The 17,132-nt window shown below is 46.5% G+C and overlaps 1 protein-coding gene across 1 annotated transcript in view; it reads left to right on the top strand.

The window, feature by feature from the left end:
* Positions 1-294: 294 nt before the first annotated feature.
* serpinf2b (serpin peptidase inhibitor, clade F (alpha-2 antiplasmin, pigment epithelium derived factor), member 2b) overlaps positions 295-17,132 on the top strand; it is a 49,887-nt gene continuing 33,049 nt past the window's right edge. The window contains exons 1-2 of the mRNA XM_078204893.1: positions 295-406; positions 2,209-2,315. Coding sequence (XP_078061019.1) covers positions 2,253-2,315 — 63 coding nt within the window. The 5' untranslated portion in view covers positions 295-406; positions 2,209-2,252. The remainder of the gene's footprint in view (positions 407-2,208; positions 2,316-17,132) is intronic.

Genomic DNA, 17,132 nt, shown 5'->3' with positions numbered 1-17,132 from the left:
CCCACTCCCTGAAATAAAAGGCTCTGGATTCTGGGAGTCAATGTTTCAGAATTGAGTTGGACATGCGGATTATACAGAAACCAGGAGGATTTGGGGTGTTGATTTAACATTTTTGAATGTTGCCGGGAGAGGCTTGAGGGGCTGAGTGGCATCGACCATTTCCGAATGTTCCAACTCATTCCTCGAGTAAAAATTTGCACGGTTTCTGGCAAATGTTTAACCAAACCTGTGGCTCAATGTTTGTCCAAGTGAGTTTGATAAATAAGCAAATGGCCCTGGGAGCTTGCAGATTGCTATCTCATTCCTGCAATCTGCAAATTGCTGATGTCAGTGGGATCTGAGCCCATTGCCCCTCTCCTCAGATTGGGTTAACATTTGAGTTGAAGGGAGAGCCGTGACTAACGAGGTAAGATCCATTGCTTTACTCCCGTGTACGACTCCCGATAATCCCACATTACCCGGCTGCTGGAAATTGAGAAGAAAATTCATTTTTCTGACAGGAAGAGTTGAAATATTTGGAATGAATGTGTTGTCAGATTTGCGATTGCTTTGTTTTAATCGGCTGAGCACTTTGAGAGTGGCGTTCAGAGAGGGGAGAGGGTAAATGTTGGGGGTTTTGCCCAGTGGGTAACAGGCTGGTTCCTGCAGCTCGCTCACCAGGGTTTGGACCCCAACAGAGCTGAATAAAAATGAGACACCGATGTGAAAATGCAGCATGGTTCAGTGCTCTGTCTGAGTCTTTTTATTTGACAGGGCTTTGCGTTTAAAATCTATAATATGATGATTAACACTCAGTCTGGCGTGTTGTCAGCACTCATACTCTGAGTTCCTGCGGACAGTTCCATGATGTTACCTCTCTTCCCCCTCACTTTGCTTTCCGTTACTACGGCCACAGACTGCTGACTCTGGGGCGAGGGGGGGTGAGGGGGGGTGAGGCGGGGTGGGGGGCCTCTGACCCCCAGCCCTCACGTGCACATGTGGCCATGTGTACCGGGGGCATTTGGGGTGCGTGGGGCAGCACAAAGAATAATGCCAGCGGATGGACTGAGGATTAATGGATCCCCTCACTCACCCTCAGCCTCAGTGGGAGTGGTGACGTGGCCCTATGTGAGGGGGAGGGAGCGAAACAGGAAGGGAGGGAGCGAAACTGTGAGAGGGAGAGTTACAAGAGATAATGTACAGGAGGATACAGAGAGAGAGTGGGAGGAAGGGGAAGTGAGAGAGAGAGTGGGAGGAAGGGGAAGTGAGAGAGAGAGTGGGAAAATTGACTGAATAGAGCGGACAAAAAAAACAGATAATCTTTTCAAATAAGGGGAAACAAAGAGCAAATTGCAATGACTGAGCCACAGACTGAGGAAGCGTGAGAGAGATGGTATATTGCTGCAATATGTTTGAATATTTAAAGCTCTGTTACTGTTAATTACTTACCACACAATTACTGATAGTCCCAAAGATAGGTCTGCATTTTGAAAGCACCTTTCACAACTTCCTGTCTTTGTAAAGGAGCAAACACAGCCCAGACCTTGTGCAAAGCAAGATCCCACAGGACGCAGTGTGATAATTAGCATCTCACCTCTGTTCGTGGTTTCAATTCAGGGGATGTGAGGATATTATGTCACAATTTCCTCACCTCCACCTGAAAAGGCAACTGGAAACTCCGACAGTGCGGCACTCCCTCAGTACTGACCCTCTGACAGTGTGGCACTCCCTCAGTACTGACCCTCTGACAGTGTGGCACTCCCTCAGTACTGACCCTCTGACAGTGTGGCACTCCCTCAGTACTGACCCTCTGACAGTGCCGCACTCCCTCAGTACTAACCCTTTGACAGTGCGGCACTCCCTCAGTACTGACCCTCTGACAGTGCGGCACTCCCTCAGTACTGACCCTCTGACAGTGCGGCACTCCCTCAGTACTGACCCTCTGACAGTGCGGCACTCCCTCAGTACTGACCCTCTGACAGTGCGGCACTCCCTCAGTACTGACCCTCTGACAGTGCGGCACTCCCTCAGCACTGACCCTCTGACAGTGGGTATATACACAGCTGGTGAACAGGGCTCAGTGGGGGTTAGGATGCGGACAGCAGAGTTTCGGTTGAGTTGGGGTTTACATAGAGAGAATGGAGGTTGGAACTGATCAGACAGGATTGGAATATTCACAATTGTCCTTCATGGATTGATCTAATTTTTAATTCTTTTATCTCCGATCAGTTTGTGGGATTGCTGTTGATGCTGGAGTTCTATCAGTTACCAGGATGAACACATGGATCCTCATCAGTCTCCTGCTCTGCCTCACCAAACCCAGCAGAGCTACTGATGTAAAGCGTAACTTGTTAACTTTGACCCCTCACCTTTTCACCTCCTCTTGCTCTTTCTTCTTCTCTCTTCCCCATTTCCTGTTGAACTCATTGTCTCCAATTCCCTGTTGTGATTTCAACCCATAACATCTGCAGGTCACCATATTTGTAATCTATTCATTTATGGGATGTGGGTATCGTTAGCCATGCCAGCATTTATTACCCATCCCTAGTTACTTTGAGAAGGAGGTGGTGAGCTGCCTTCTTGAACCACTGCAGTTCTTGAGGTATAGATGCAGCCACAGTGCTGTTCGGGAGGGAGTTCCAGGATTTTGACCCAGCGACAGTGAATGCAAGGCAATACATTTCCAAGTCAGGATGGTGTGTGGCTTTGATCTTGTATGTTCCCATGTATCTGCTTCCCTTATCTGTCTAGGTGGTAGTGGTTGTGGGTTTGGAAAGTGCTGTCAAAGGAGCCTTGGTGAGTTGCTGCAGTGCATCTTGTAGATGGTACACACGGCTGCCACTGTGCGTCGGTGTGGAGGAAGTGATTAAGTTGGTGAATGGGATGCTGATCAAGCGGCTGCTTTGTCCTGGATGGTGTCGAGCTTCTTGAGTGTTGTTGGAGCTGCACTCATCCAGGCAAGTGGAGAGTATTCCATCACACTCTTGACTTGTGCCTTGTAGATGGTGGACAGGCTCTGGGGAGTCAGGAGGTGAGTTACTCACTGCAGAATTCTCAGCCTCTGACTTGCTCTGGTAGCCACTGGATTTATATGGCTTGTTGATTCCCTTGTAGATGAAAAATCTGTCTAAATCTAACTCATTAAATATATTCAATGGCTCAGCTTCCACTGCTGTTGGAAATAGAGAATTTCAAAGATTCAGAACTCCCAGAAAGAGAAATTCCTCTCCATTTTAAATGGGACACTCCTTATTCTGAAACTGCGGCCTCTAATTCCAGATTACCCCACCAGGGAAAACATTTTTACAACATTTACCCTTGTCAAGCCCGCTCTGAATCTTAGACAATGCAATCAGATTGCCTCTTATATTTTTAAATTCTAATGAGTACAGGCCCAACCTATCCTCAGCCTTTCCTCGTGAGACAAACCCCCCTCATCCCAGGAATCAACCTCGTGAACCTTCTCTGAGCTGCCTCTGATGTCAGTAGATCCCTCCTTCAGCAAGGAGACCAGTATTGCACAAAGTACTTCAGGTGTGGTCTCACCAATACTCTGTACAGCTGGAGCAAGACCTCTCTATTTTTATATCCCAGACTCCCGCAATAAAGGCCAACGTTCCACTTGCTTTCATAACTGCTGTACCTTCATGTTAACTTTGTAATTCATATCCAAAGACACCCAGATCCCTCTGTACCTCAGTCTCTCTATTTGAAATAATATGCTGCTTTTCCATTCTTCCTGCCGAAGAAGACAACCTCACACTATATTCCAGCTGTCACATTTTGATACTCTAAAATTGAAAGTTAAAGCTTATTTGTTAGCGTCATAAGTAGGCTTACATTAACATCGCAATGAAGTTATTGTGAAAATCCCCTATTGAGCTGTCCCTTTGCAAACAATGTCCTCCTCACAACTAGGGGAATTTCACAGTAACTTCATTGCAGTGTTAATGTAAGCCTACTTGTGACTAATAAATAAACTCAAACATGCTTCCCACCTGCCTAAATGTTCAACCAATAAATTCCAACGTTTTCTCAGTGACAGATATTAGTCTGATTGCCCAATAGTCTTCTGTTTTTTGTCTCCCTCCATTATTGATTAGCACTGCTGCCTCACAGCGCCAGGGACCAGGTTCAATTCCAGCCTTGGGTCACTGTCTGTGTGGAGTTTGCACATTCTCCCCGTGTCTGCATGGGTTTCCTCCGGGTGCTCCGGTTTCCTCCCACAGTCCAAAAATGTACAGGTTGCGTGGATTGGCCAAGCTAAATTGTTCCTTAGTATCCAAAGATGTGTAGGTTAGATGGGTGGGGTTGCAGGGAGAGGGTCTGCGTAAGATACTCTGTCAGAGAGTCGGTGCAGATTTGATGGGCTGAATGGCCTCTTCTGCACTGTAGGGATTCTATGATTTGCTATTTTCCAGTCTGATGGAACCTTTCCAGATTCTAGGGAATTTTAGAAGATTACTGCTAAAGGATCCGTTATCCCTGCCGCCATTTCTTTTAAAGCTTAGAACACAGGGATCAAATCCAGGGAGTTGTCAGCCCTGTTATTATTTTCCCAGCATCTTTTCTGTGGTGATAGAGATTGCTTTAAGTTCCTCCCTTCCTTTTTACCTCATGATTTTCTAACACAGGTTCAGTGTGTGAAAACTGGTAACCCTGGGATTGGGGCTGGGATTCGCCGACCTCGCCCGCGGCTGGGGTTCTCCGACCTCACCCGCGGCTGGGGTTCTCCGACCTCGCCCGCGGCTGGGGTTCTCCGACCTCGCCCGCGGCTGGGGTTCTCCGACCTCACCCGCGGCTGGGGTTCTCCGACCTCGCCCGCGGCTGGGGTTCTCCGACCTCGCCCGCGGCTGGGGTTCTCCGACCTCGCCCGCGGCTGGGGTTCTCCGACCTCACCCGCGGCTTGGTTTCTCCAGTCCCGCTGCTGTGAATGGTGATTTGGCTGAGCGCCAAACTCTCCATTCTCGCTGGCAGTGGTGGCGAGACACGAGGGACTGGAGAATTCTGGCCTGAGTTCCCGACATATTTCAGATCCTGCCGGATTTTGGAGGCACCGGATATCCAGGGAATAAGTTTCTTTTTCTTATGTCTTATGAGGAAAGGTTAAACAGGATGTGACTCTACCCATTGGAGTTCGGAAGAATGAGAGGTGATCTTATTGAAACATACAGGATTCTTAAGGGGCTTGACAGGGTCAATGCTGAGAGGATGTTTCCCATCGTGGGAGAGTCTCGGACCAGAGGGCAGAGTCTCAGAATAAAAGGGCATCAATTTAAGACTGAGATGAGAAGGAATTTCTTCTCTCTGAGGGTTGTGAGTCTTTGGAACTCGTTGCCACAGAGAGCTGGGGGGGCAGAGTCCTTGTGTATATTTAAGGCTGAGATAGATTTTTGATCAGTAAGGGAATCGAGGGTTAGGGGGAAAGGGCAGGAAAGTGGGCATGAGGAATGTTGGATCAGTCATGATCCTATTGAATGGCAGAGCAGGAACTCCAGTTCTTCTGATCTTTCTAAAGTTTAAAAAGATAAGACATAATAGTAAAGAAACAACATTTGAAAAGTATAAATAATAATGTAAGTAAGGCTGATTCACAGCTATTGCTGAATCCAGATTGTGGGTCAGGCAGATCAGCACAAGGGATCAAGGATCCCTTGGAATGTGGAAAAAGACTGGCACGTGAAGACGATACCGAGACCACCACGCCCCCATGCCAATGCAGCACCTAGTCAAACGGTCCTGGTAATCATAGAATCATAGAAACCCTACAGTGCAGAAGGAGGCCATTCGGCCCATCGAGTCTGCACCGACCACAATCCCACCCAGGCCCTACCTATCCCCACATATTTTACCCGCTAATCCCTCTAACCTACGCATCCCAGGACTCTAAGGGGCAATTTTTAACCTGGCCAATCAACCTAACCCGCACATCTTTGGACTGTGGGAGGAAACCGGAGCACCCGGAGGAAACCCACGCAGACACGAGGAGAATGTGCAAACTCCACACAGACAGTGACCCGAGCCGGGAATCGAACCCGGGACCCTGGAGCTGTGAAGCAGCAGTGCTAACCACTGTGCTACCGTGCCGCCCCAACGGTCCTGGTAAATAACAATTAAAATCAATAAATGGCAACTTATAAAAATGTCCAGTTTTTGGACAACTCTGGTTTTTGTGAGCTGGATTTGAGACTTTGTACCTGTGTTATTGGGCTGATTTTAATGTCTTCTAGCATAAAGATTGAAATCGCTGCCATTTCCTTGGTTCAGATTCTAATTTCTCCCTCTTGTTAATTTTTAAGTCCTCCTTTGCTGGTTTCCAAAATTTTCCCAATTTTCTGGCCTATCATTAATCATAGAATCACACAGTGCAGAAGAGGCCCTTTGGCCCATTGGGTCTGAAGCGCCTGAATCGCCACCTAGTCAGTGTATTTCAATCAGTTCATGTCCATAGGGTGGGTGTGAATCTCATTTCTTTGCCAGAGGGGCGGGGAAAGTCAGAGGTTATGATCTCGTTGGTGAGAGTTGTGATTTTAGGGTTTTGCCGGATCTTGTGCCCCCGCTGCCAATCCTGCAGACAGCAAACCTGAGCTCAAGATTGCCCCCCGATGATTTTTAAAAGTTACTGTTCTTCAGCTTAAAGGAAAGACACATTCTTATAGCATCCGTCTTTTGTACTAGCTGTCTGATCACGTTTAACTCTGATTTGTAGCCCACTAGTCTTTCACAATACACAAGTTAAATTTAAGAATGCTTTCTTAGAGTCATAGAGGTTTACAGCATGGAAACAGGTCCTTCGGCCCAACTTGTCCATGCCGCCTTTTTTTTAAAACCCCGAAGCTAGACTCAATTGCCCGCATTTGGCCCATATCCCTCTATACCCATCTTACCCATGTAACTGTCTAAACGCTTTTTAAAAGATAAAATTGTACCCGCCTCTACTACTACCTCTGGCAGCTTGTTCCAGACACTCACCACCCTCTGTGTGAAAAAAGTGCCCCTCTGGTCACTTTTGTGTCTCTCCCCTCTCACCTTAAACCTATGCATTCCAGTTTTAGACTCCCCTACCTTTGGGAAAAAATATTGACTATCTAGCTGATCTATGCCCCTCATTATTTTATAGACCCTCTATAAGATCACCACTCAGCCTCCTACGCTCCAGAGAAAAAGTCCCAGTCTATCCAGCCTCTCCTTATAACTCAAACCATCAGGTCCTGGTAGCATCCTAGTAAATCTTTTCTGCACTCTTTCTAGTTTAATAATATCCTTTCTATAACAGGGTGACCAGAACTGTACACAGTATTCCAAGTGTGGCCTTACCAATGTCTTGTACAACTTCAACAAGACGTCCCAACTCCTGTATTCAATGTTCTGACCGATGAAACCAAGCATGCCGAATGCCTTCTTCACCACTCTGTCCACCTGTGACTCCACTTTCAAGGAGCTCTGAACCTGTACCCCTAGATCTCTTTGTTCTATATCTCTCTCCAATGCCCTACCATTAACTGAGTAAGTCCTGCCTTGGTCCAATCTACCAAAATGCATCACCTCGCATTTATCTGAATTAAACTCCATCTGCCATTCGTCAGTCCACTGGCCCAATTGATCTAGATCCCGTTGCAATCCTAGATAACCTTCTTCACTGTCCACTAATCTTGGTGTCATCTGCAAACTTACTAACCATGCTTCCTGAATTCTCATCCAAATCATTAATATAAATGACAAATAACAGTGGACCCAGCACAGATCCCTGAGGCACACCGCTGGTCACAAGCCTCCAGTTTGAAAAACAACCCTCTACAACCACCCTCTGGCTTCTGTCATCAAGCCAATTTTGTATCCATTTAGATACCTCACCCTGGATCCCGTGAGATTTAACCTTATACAACAACCTACCATGCGGCACCTTGTCAAAGGCCTTGCTAAAGTCCATGTCGACAACATCAACTGCACTGCCCTCATCTACCTTCTTGGTTACCCCTCCAAAAAACTCAATCAAATTTGTGAGACATGATTTTCCACTCAAAGCCATGCTGACTGTCCCTAATCAGTCCTTGCCTCTCTAAATGCCTGTAGATCCTGTCTCTCAAAATACCTTCCAACAACTTATCCACCACAGATGTGAGGCTCACCGGCCTGTAGTTCCCAGGCCTTTTCCTGCAGCTCTTTTTAAATAAAGGCACATTTGCCACCCTCCAACCTTCAGGCACCTCACCCATGACAAACGATGATTCAAATGGGTAAGGACAGCAATCTCAGACTGCACTACCATTATTGTGTGTTACCAGCTTTTCAAAGTTGCTCGTGAATGAGGCAATTATGTTAATCTTTATTTCCAAAAAAAGAAAACCACTGGTGAATTCATGTCACCACGTGAGAGAATGTTGTCTGTTTCTAATTAAAATGGGAGCTATTTTTAATTAAGTTCCGTATTTCCTAAGTACATGTCTGTAGACACAGGTTGTTGGGGAAAATGGTTAACATTAGCCCGTAACCATTTTCTCAATTCTAAAGTATTATGTCCTAATTATATGAATTCTAACATCTATATTTTACCTCATTATTCATCTATATCCGTCAGACTCCGATCTTTTTGAATGTTAGATGTGCTGCTATATTCAGGTCTCAGCCTTGGGTACCGTGTTTCACAACGGCACTCAGGTTAGATAAGTTTATTTCTACCTGTGCTGATAATCCATTCATTTTCTTATGAATGCTGCACGCATTCACATTCACAGTCTTTCCCTCTTGTCTGGCCTTGCCAGTGAACTCTATAACTTGTATGCTTTGTCCCTTCCTACCACGCTCTAGTTATCATTACTTAAATCATTACCCTGCTCTGGCAGCTTGTTACCTTTTGATTTACTACATATTTGCTCACTCCCATTATTTAGTTTAAACCCCTCTCTACCGCCCGAGTTGTACAATTCGCCAGAACACTGGTTCCAGGCCAGTTCAGGTGAAGTCCATCCCAATGATTCAGCTCCTACTTCACCTCCCCCCTGCCCCCCCCCCCCCCCACCCCACTCCCCACCCCACTCCCCACTGGTGCCAGCCCTCGATGTATCAAAACTCATTTCTCCCACACTAAGCTTTGAGACACACATTCCTGTCTCCAATTCAATCGTGGCTGAGGTATTTCTGCTTCTTAATTAGTCCTTCACTGGTCAAATTCCCTACACAGAACTTTTCTCCTAGTCCTGTTTACGCCTTTGGTATCTACATAGCCACTGATATTGCATCCTCTCCCTCCCACTGTAAGGTTCCTCTCCAGCTTGGAGCAGTTGTCCTGAACCTTAGCACTGGGCAGGCAACACAGTCAAAGAACAAAGACAATTACAGCACAAGAACAGGCCCTTCGGCCCTCCAAGCCTGCACCGACCATGCTGCCCGACTTAACTAAAACTCCTTACCCTTCCGGGGACCATATCCCTCTATTCCCATCCTCTTCATGTACTTGTCAAGACATCCCTTAAAAGTCACTGCCCTGTTCGCTTCCACTACCTCCCCCGGCAACAAGTTCCAGGCACCCACCACTCTCTGTGTAAAAAATCTGCCTCGTACATCTCCTTTAAACCTTGCCCCTCGCACCTTAAATCTATGTCATCTGGATTCATACTCTCGGCTGAACTGATCAGTGTCTATCCCCGGATTTTACTCTCCCTGACGACCACTACATTCCGAGAAAGTCTTCCCACTTGAATGACTTCCTGAATCATGGTGCCCTCTGGTTCACCCCTCCATCCTGCAGCATCCACTTTGATTTGATTTGATTTATTATTGTCACATGTACTAACATACAGTGAAAAGTATTGTTTCTTGCGCACGATACAAAGCATACCGTTCATGGAGAAGGAAACAAGAGAGTGCAGAATGTATTAAGCATAGAACGAGTGTAAAAGATAGAATTAGAAGGTACGCTGGGCACAGCTTGCAAGAAGTCACCTCGCTCCGGCGCCATCTTGGATGAGGAGCTTTCATCCAGGTGACATAGTGGCACAGTGGTTAGCGCTGCTGCCTCACAGCGCTAGGGACCCGGGTTCAACTCCAGCCTTGGGTCACTGTCTGTGTGGAGTTTGCATGTTCTCCCCGTGTCTGCGTGGGTTTCCTCCGGGTGCTCTGGTTTCCTCCCACAGTCCAAAGATGTGCGGGTTAGGTTGATTGGCCATGCTAAATTGCCCCTTAGTGTCAGGGGGATTAGCAGGGTAAATACATGGGGCTATGGCGATCGGGTCTGAGTAGGATTGTTGTCAGTGCAGACTTGATGGGCCAAATGGCCTCCTTCTGCACTGTAGGGATTGTATCCCTCAAGCGGCATGGTGGCACAGTGGTTAGCACTGCTGCCTCACAGCGCCAAGGACCCGGGTTCGATTCCCAGCTTGAGTTACTGTCTGTGTGGAGTTTGCACGTTCTCCCCGTGTCTGTGTGGGTTTCCTCCGGGTGCTCCGGTTTCCTCCCACAGTCTGAAAGATGTGCTGGTTAGGGTGCATTGACCGTGCTACATTCTCCCTCAGTGTACCCGAACAGGCGCCGGAGTGTGGCGACTAGGGGATTTTCACATTAACTTCATTGCAGTGTTAATGTAAGCCTTACTTGTGACTAATAAATAAACTTTAACTTTAAGCTGCAACAACCTCAAACCGATTGGACAATTGCAAAGGCTGAGGCTGTACTTTCTGAATCTCTAAACTCACCTCGCTCACAGTCACACCCTCCCGGCACTGAGCAGTTAACAAACCAGAGGACCCTATCCTCAGGGGTGTGACTGCTTCCTGGTACACAGTGTACAGGTAACCTTCCACTTCCCTGATGCATCGCAGTGCCCGCAGCTCAGCCTCCAGCCCAAGCCGCTGACACTAAATACAGATGTGTTTGCCCTGGATCACACTGCTACTTTGCTTCTTTATACTGGGTGAAATCTGCAGAGCTGACTCAGCACGCTGGCTAGAGAAGCTCATTCAAACTGCCTACCTACCTACCTAGACCCTCAGGATGATGCTGGGCAGTTGTCTGCATGTGTCTGTAAGGAAGAGTTCCTGGATTCTATAACATGACAGCACCTCTATGCTCTTGGTGTCTATATCTTCCTCCTGATCTGCCGGGTCTGTGGTGGGTAGAAGGTTCTGAAAAGGGCATCAGCCAGGTACAGCTCCTCACCATGTTTATAGACGATGCTGAAATTGTAGCGAGCTTTAGCATCACACGCTGCAGTCTGACAGACACAGTGTGGAGAGGCTTCTTTCAGATAGTTATGAGTGGCTGGGGATCTGTTTGAAAAGTTGCAGGATGACAGTATATGAAGCCATGACATTTCTAACAAGAGAAGGCTAGAACAAGGAGTTTCTTTTCAGTGTTTGTACAATGAGTCTCAGTGTCAGTGAGGCTCCTTAAAGCAAAGGCTATTGGTCTGCCATTCTGGATGCAGACTGTGCCAAGTCCATGCTGGGAGACATCTGTTGATGTGGGTACGGGTGCTTGAAGGTCAGAGTTTTGTAGCCCTGGGGAGACTCTGAGAATGCCTGTTTGAGTATGTTGAAGACCGCTATGTGGTTCCCTTGCCAACACCGTTCGATGTCCTGGCGGAGGAGCTGATGAAGAGATCCAGTGATCTCATTATAACACGGGATAAACTTAAAAGATAATTTGTCATACCGAGGAAGCGCTGTAAAGCGTGCTTGTCCACAGCAATGGCCACCTGCTGTAAAGCCATTGTCCGTATCTGGCTTCCCACCATCGGTTGTAGGTTAGGGTTCGGGTTTAGGGTTCCCACTTTGGGAACCTGGCTGACTCTGAATCTGCATTTGGCAGGGTTAAGCTTTAATTGGATGGTGCTGATTCTGTCAAGGACGAGATGAAGATGTGCATCATATTCTTACACAGTACAACCCAAACAAGGATGTCACCAACAATGGTCTCGCAGGGCTGACCCGCAAAGAGTTTCTCCGTTCACTGCTGGAAAACCTCACTGCCTGTCGAGATTATAGAATCATAGAGGTTTACAGCATGGAAACAGGCCCTTCAGCCCAACTTGTCCACGCCGCCCTTTTTTTTAAACTCCTAAGCTAATCCCAATTGCCCGCATTTGGCCCATATCCCTCTCTACCCATCATACCCATGTAACTGACTAAATGCTTTTTAAAAGATAAAATTGTGCCCGCCTCTACTACTACCTCTGGCAGCTTGTTCCAGACACTCACCAGCCTCTGTGTGAAAAAATTGCCCTTCTGGGGCAATTTTTGTATCTCTCCCCTCTCACCTTAAACCTATGCCCTCTGTTGTTTTAGACTCCCCTGCCTTTGGGAAAAGATATTGACTATCTAGCTGATCTATGCCCCTCATTATTTTATAGACCTCTATAAGATCACCCCTCAGCCTTCTATGGTCCAGGGAAAAAAGTCCCAGTCTATCCAGCCTCTCCTTATAACTCAAACCATCAAGTCCGGGTAGCATCCTAGTAAATCTTTTCTGCACTCTTCCTAGTTTAATAATATCCTTTCTAATAGGGTGACCAGAACTGCACACAGTATTCCAAGTGTGGCCTTACCAATGTCTTGTACAACTTCAACAAGATGTCCCAACTCCTGTATTCAATGTTTTGACCAATGAAACCAAGCGTGCTGAATGCCTTCTTCACCACTCTGTCCACCTGTGACTCCACTTTCAAGGAGCTAGGAGATCCCATCGCCCAGATGATGGAAACAGTATCTGCCTACTGGAGATATGAATGTGGTTAGTTTAGCAGATTTCTCATCTAACAGGGTCTGCCAGAAGCCACATTTCACACTGAGAATGCTGAACTCTTTCACACTGGCCATGTTTCCTATCACCTGTTCCACGGTCTACACAGAGTGGTGAGATCTGAGCCATGCCTTGTTTCAGTGCACTGGGTCAATGCTGATCCTGACTGGGCCACTCCAGCCACCATTGCGGAAACCCATTTCCTGGCCTTGTCTGTAGGAGTTATGACACCCAGTGCCATCATCCAATGTAATTCATTAACCTCTTTTTACTTCACGGTTATTGGTAATCTTCTAGAAGCTCAAACTGTTCATGAATCATCGAGTCTCACGTGGTATTTCACTGGTAGCTTACTGATGACATCACAGTTGAAAAGGTCTTTGTACGCTAGGATTTCTGGGGCCTGTACCTCTGGACCAAGCTGGATGAGCCCCAGAGTGATGCTGTCCGGAAGACGGAGCAGTGGCCTTATGTTCTGGTCGACTATATGAAAGTTGAAGCTGCTCTGTGTTCAGTGGAGAATGGCCACACCTTCTGTGCGGATGGTTTGTCTGTCATTCATCACAAGCTCCAGCTGGGTACTGGGCCCCAGTGCTGCATCTGGGTCTAGTTCCCGCAGCATTTGGCTGGGCAATACAGTGCATTATGCTCTAGTCTTAATCTTTATCTTCAGACTTGCATTGCTGCAAATCATATTCAGGATGGTGAAGATCTCATCCTTCTCTGTGACGGTGTTGATGCTCTCAGAGTAGAGTGTTGTTGAAGGTTCAGTGGTTTGGTTGCTCTGTCTGAGCTTTGTTCCAAACCTCAGAGGACTGACCAGGTGCTAATGTTGCTCTTGTCAAAGGAAAGCTGCTGTGATTTCAATCTGCAGCATTTTGTGTAGTGATTCCACTTTCTACATTTGTTGCAGCGTTTACCATTTGCCAAATATGCTGCTTTATTCTGAGGGTAATGGCCACCATTACAGGGCAGACGTGCCTTGTACCAGAAGACTTCAATTTCCCAACTAAACTCCTTGCTGCTTTTTACAGACAGTTAGTTTAGCATTCAGATACGAATGGCTGTTTGTAGTGTTAAATCTCCCTTGCAGCAGTTGCTTGAAGATCAGGTCACTGTGGACCCCGCAGGCTATTCGATCCCTGACTAACTCATTAGTAAGGGTGCCAAATGCACATCTTTTTGCTAAGATTTTCAAAGTTGCTGTGCATGATTGTATTGATGCATCAGATCTTTGCTTTGTAGAGTTAAATATGTGCCTGTCAAGTATTATGTCCTTCGCTGGCAGGCAAGTATTTGTAAACATTAATAGAATTATTTCACATCCTCTTTCTCCTTCTCCATTTGAAATACAAATGACTCAAATTGGGTGGCGTGGTGGCACAGTGGTTAGCACGGTTACCTCACAGGACCAGGGACCCAGGTTCGACTCCCGGCTTGGGTCACTGTCTGTGCGGAGTCTGCACGTTCTCCCCGTATCTGCGTGGGTTTCCTCCGGGTTTCCTCCCACATTCTGAAAGACGTGCTGGTTAGGTGCTTTGACCCAAACAGGCGCCGGACTGTGGCGACTAGGGGAATTTCACAGTAACTTCATTGCAGCGTTAATGTAAGCCTTACTTGTAAGAGCCGTGGGGTTATGCTGCAACTGTACAGGACCTTGGTGAGACCACATTTGGGATATTGTGTGCAGTTCTGATCACCTCACTATAAGAAGGATGTGGAAGCACTGGAAAGAGTGCAAAGGAGATTTACCAAGATGCTGCCTGGTTTGGAGGGTAGGTCTTATGAGGAAAGGTTGAGGGAGCTAGGGCTTTTCTCGTTAGAGCGGAGGAGGATGAGAGGCGACTTAATAGAGGTTTATAAGATGATGAGGGGGATAGATAGAGTGGATATTCAGAGACTATTTCCTCGGGTGGATGTAGCTGTTACTAGGGGGCATAACTATAAGGTTCGTGGTGGGAGATATAGGAGGGATGTACAAGGTAGGTTCTTTACTCAGAGAGTGGTTGGGGTGTGGAATGGACTGCCTGCAGTGATAGTGGAGTCGGACACTTTAAGAACTTTCAAGCGGTTATTGGATAGGCACATGGAGCACACCAGGATGATAGGGAGTGGGATAGCTTGATCTTGGTTTTGGAAAAGGTTCGGCACAACATCGAGGGCCGAAGGGCCTGTTCTGTGCTGTACTGTTCTATGTTGTGACTAATAAATAAATTTTAACTTCCCGATGGTCAAATTTTATCAGGTTTTCGGTTTTGCAAAACAGGGTGACTTTGTCTAATTATTTTATCACCACCTTTAGATAATTATTGTGAACTGCAACGATATAAACAGTAAATTGGGATTTAGTATGGATATGACCTTAACAGATGTAATAGTCAACTTTGTGTGTTTGTTTCATTGATAAGGTAATCCCCCACCTCAACAGCTTGAAAACTAACCAGTTAGGTTGTTGTGAAAACATTTTTAAAAGTACATTGAAAATATTACTGATTTGGGTCCATTAAATTTAGTAAGGTGGAAGCTAGTACCTTTTTTGATTTACCTGATAATTCAGCTCTGTAATATATGTGTAACTCTGTTTCAAACACGACCCAGTTGTTTGCAATATTTTTATTGAAGACGAGTGGGTCGATGTGGCAAAGTCCTTGAGCCATGCTGCCAATGCCTGACACCAGGTAGAGGCACTGGGTTCCCAGAGACTGGAGACCAACCGCTTGTAACAAAGAACACTTTATTCACCAGCCTGAGGTGCTCCTCCGTGTTGTACTCTGCACGCACTCTGGGGAGAACTCCCGCGCTTCCTCTCCAGTAACCGGGTCACCACATGACCCCTCGGTCTACATATTGGATAAGAACATAAGAAATAGGAGCAGCTGTGGGCCATCTAGCCCCTCAAGCCCGCTCCGCCATTCAATAAGATCATGGCTAATCTGATAGTGGGTTCAGTTCCACTTACCCGCCCGTTCCTCATAACCCTTAATTCCCTTAATGGTTAAAAATCTATCTAACTGTGACTTAAACACATTTAACGACGTAGCCTCTATTGCTTCATTGGGCAGAGAATTCCAAAGATTCACTACCCTCTGGGAGAAGAAGTGCCTCCTCAACTCTTCTAAATTGACTCCCCCGTATTTTGAGGCTATGCCCCCTAGTTCTTGTTTCCATTGTAAGTGGAAATAACCTCGCTGCTTCTACCCTGTCTAGCCCCTTCATTATCTTATATGTCTCTATAAGATCTCCCCTCAACCTTCTAAACTCCAAGGAGTACAGGCCCAGTCTACTCAATCTCTCCTCATAAGCTAACCCCCTCATCTCCGGAATCAACCTGGTGAACCTTCTCTGTACCCCCTCCAAAGCTAATATATCCTTTCTTAAATAAGGGGACCAAAATTGTACACAGTACTCTAGGTGCAGCCTCACCAGTACCCTGTACAGTTGCAAAATGACCTCCCTGCTTTTATACTCCATCCCTCTCGCAATAAAGGCCAACGTTCCATTTGCCTTCTTGATCACCTGCTGCACCTGCAAACTGAGTTTTTGTGATTCATGCACAAGGACCCCCAGGTCCCTCTGCACAGTAGCATGTTGTAATTTTTCACCGTTTAAATAATCGTCCATTTTACTATTATTCCTTCCAAAGTGGATAACCTCACACTTACCAACGTTACACTCCATCTGCCAGATCCTTGCCCACTCACTCAGCCTATCCAAATCTCTCTGCAGACTCTCTGTGTCCTCCACACAATTTGCTTTCCCACTCATCTTGGCTGATCTGTGACTTAACTCCACCTACGTGTATTTGTCCCATTTCCTAAATTCCATTGGATGACAAAACTTTATCAATCTCAGATTGAAAATGGCCAACTGATGTAGCATCTTGTGGAAGAGAATTCTAAACTGCTACAACCCTGTGTGTGTGTGAAATGTTTCACACCAGAAAGGTCAGTCTCTAATGTGACTCTCCAAACAGCAGACATTGTTTCTCCCATCGACCCTGTCTGCCACCCTTAAGAACCTGGAAAATTTGATCAAACTGCCCGGACACCATGTCAATTGTCAGGAACACAGTAAGAGTTTTAACAACACCAGGTTAAAGTCCAACAGGTTTATTTGGTAGCAAATGCCATTAGCTTTCAGAGCACTGCTCCTTCGTCAGATGGAGCAGATATCCACTCCATCTGACGAAGGAGCAGCGCTCTGAAAGCTAATGGCATTTGCTACCAAATAAACCTGTTGGACTTTAACCTGGTGTTGTTAAAACTCTTACTGTGTTCACCCCAGTCCAACGCCGACATCTCCACATCAGAATTGTCAGGAATGCGAGCCCAGTCTGTGTAATCTCTCTGCATAATTTAACCCTTACAGCCCACCTCTCATTTAGTGAGAGAGTGGGGGTTAGTGAGAGAGTGGGGGTT

This window comes from Mustelus asterias, unplaced genomic scaffold (assembly GCF_964213995.1).
Source record: "Mustelus asterias unplaced genomic scaffold, sMusAst1.hap1.1 HAP1_SCAFFOLD_499, whole genome shotgun sequence".
Lineage (NCBI taxonomy): Eukaryota > Metazoa > Chordata > Chondrichthyes > Carcharhiniformes > Triakidae > Mustelus > Mustelus asterias.
The sequence above is the reverse complement of the archived record's forward strand: the minus strand, read 5'-3'. Positions and strand labels throughout refer to the sequence as shown.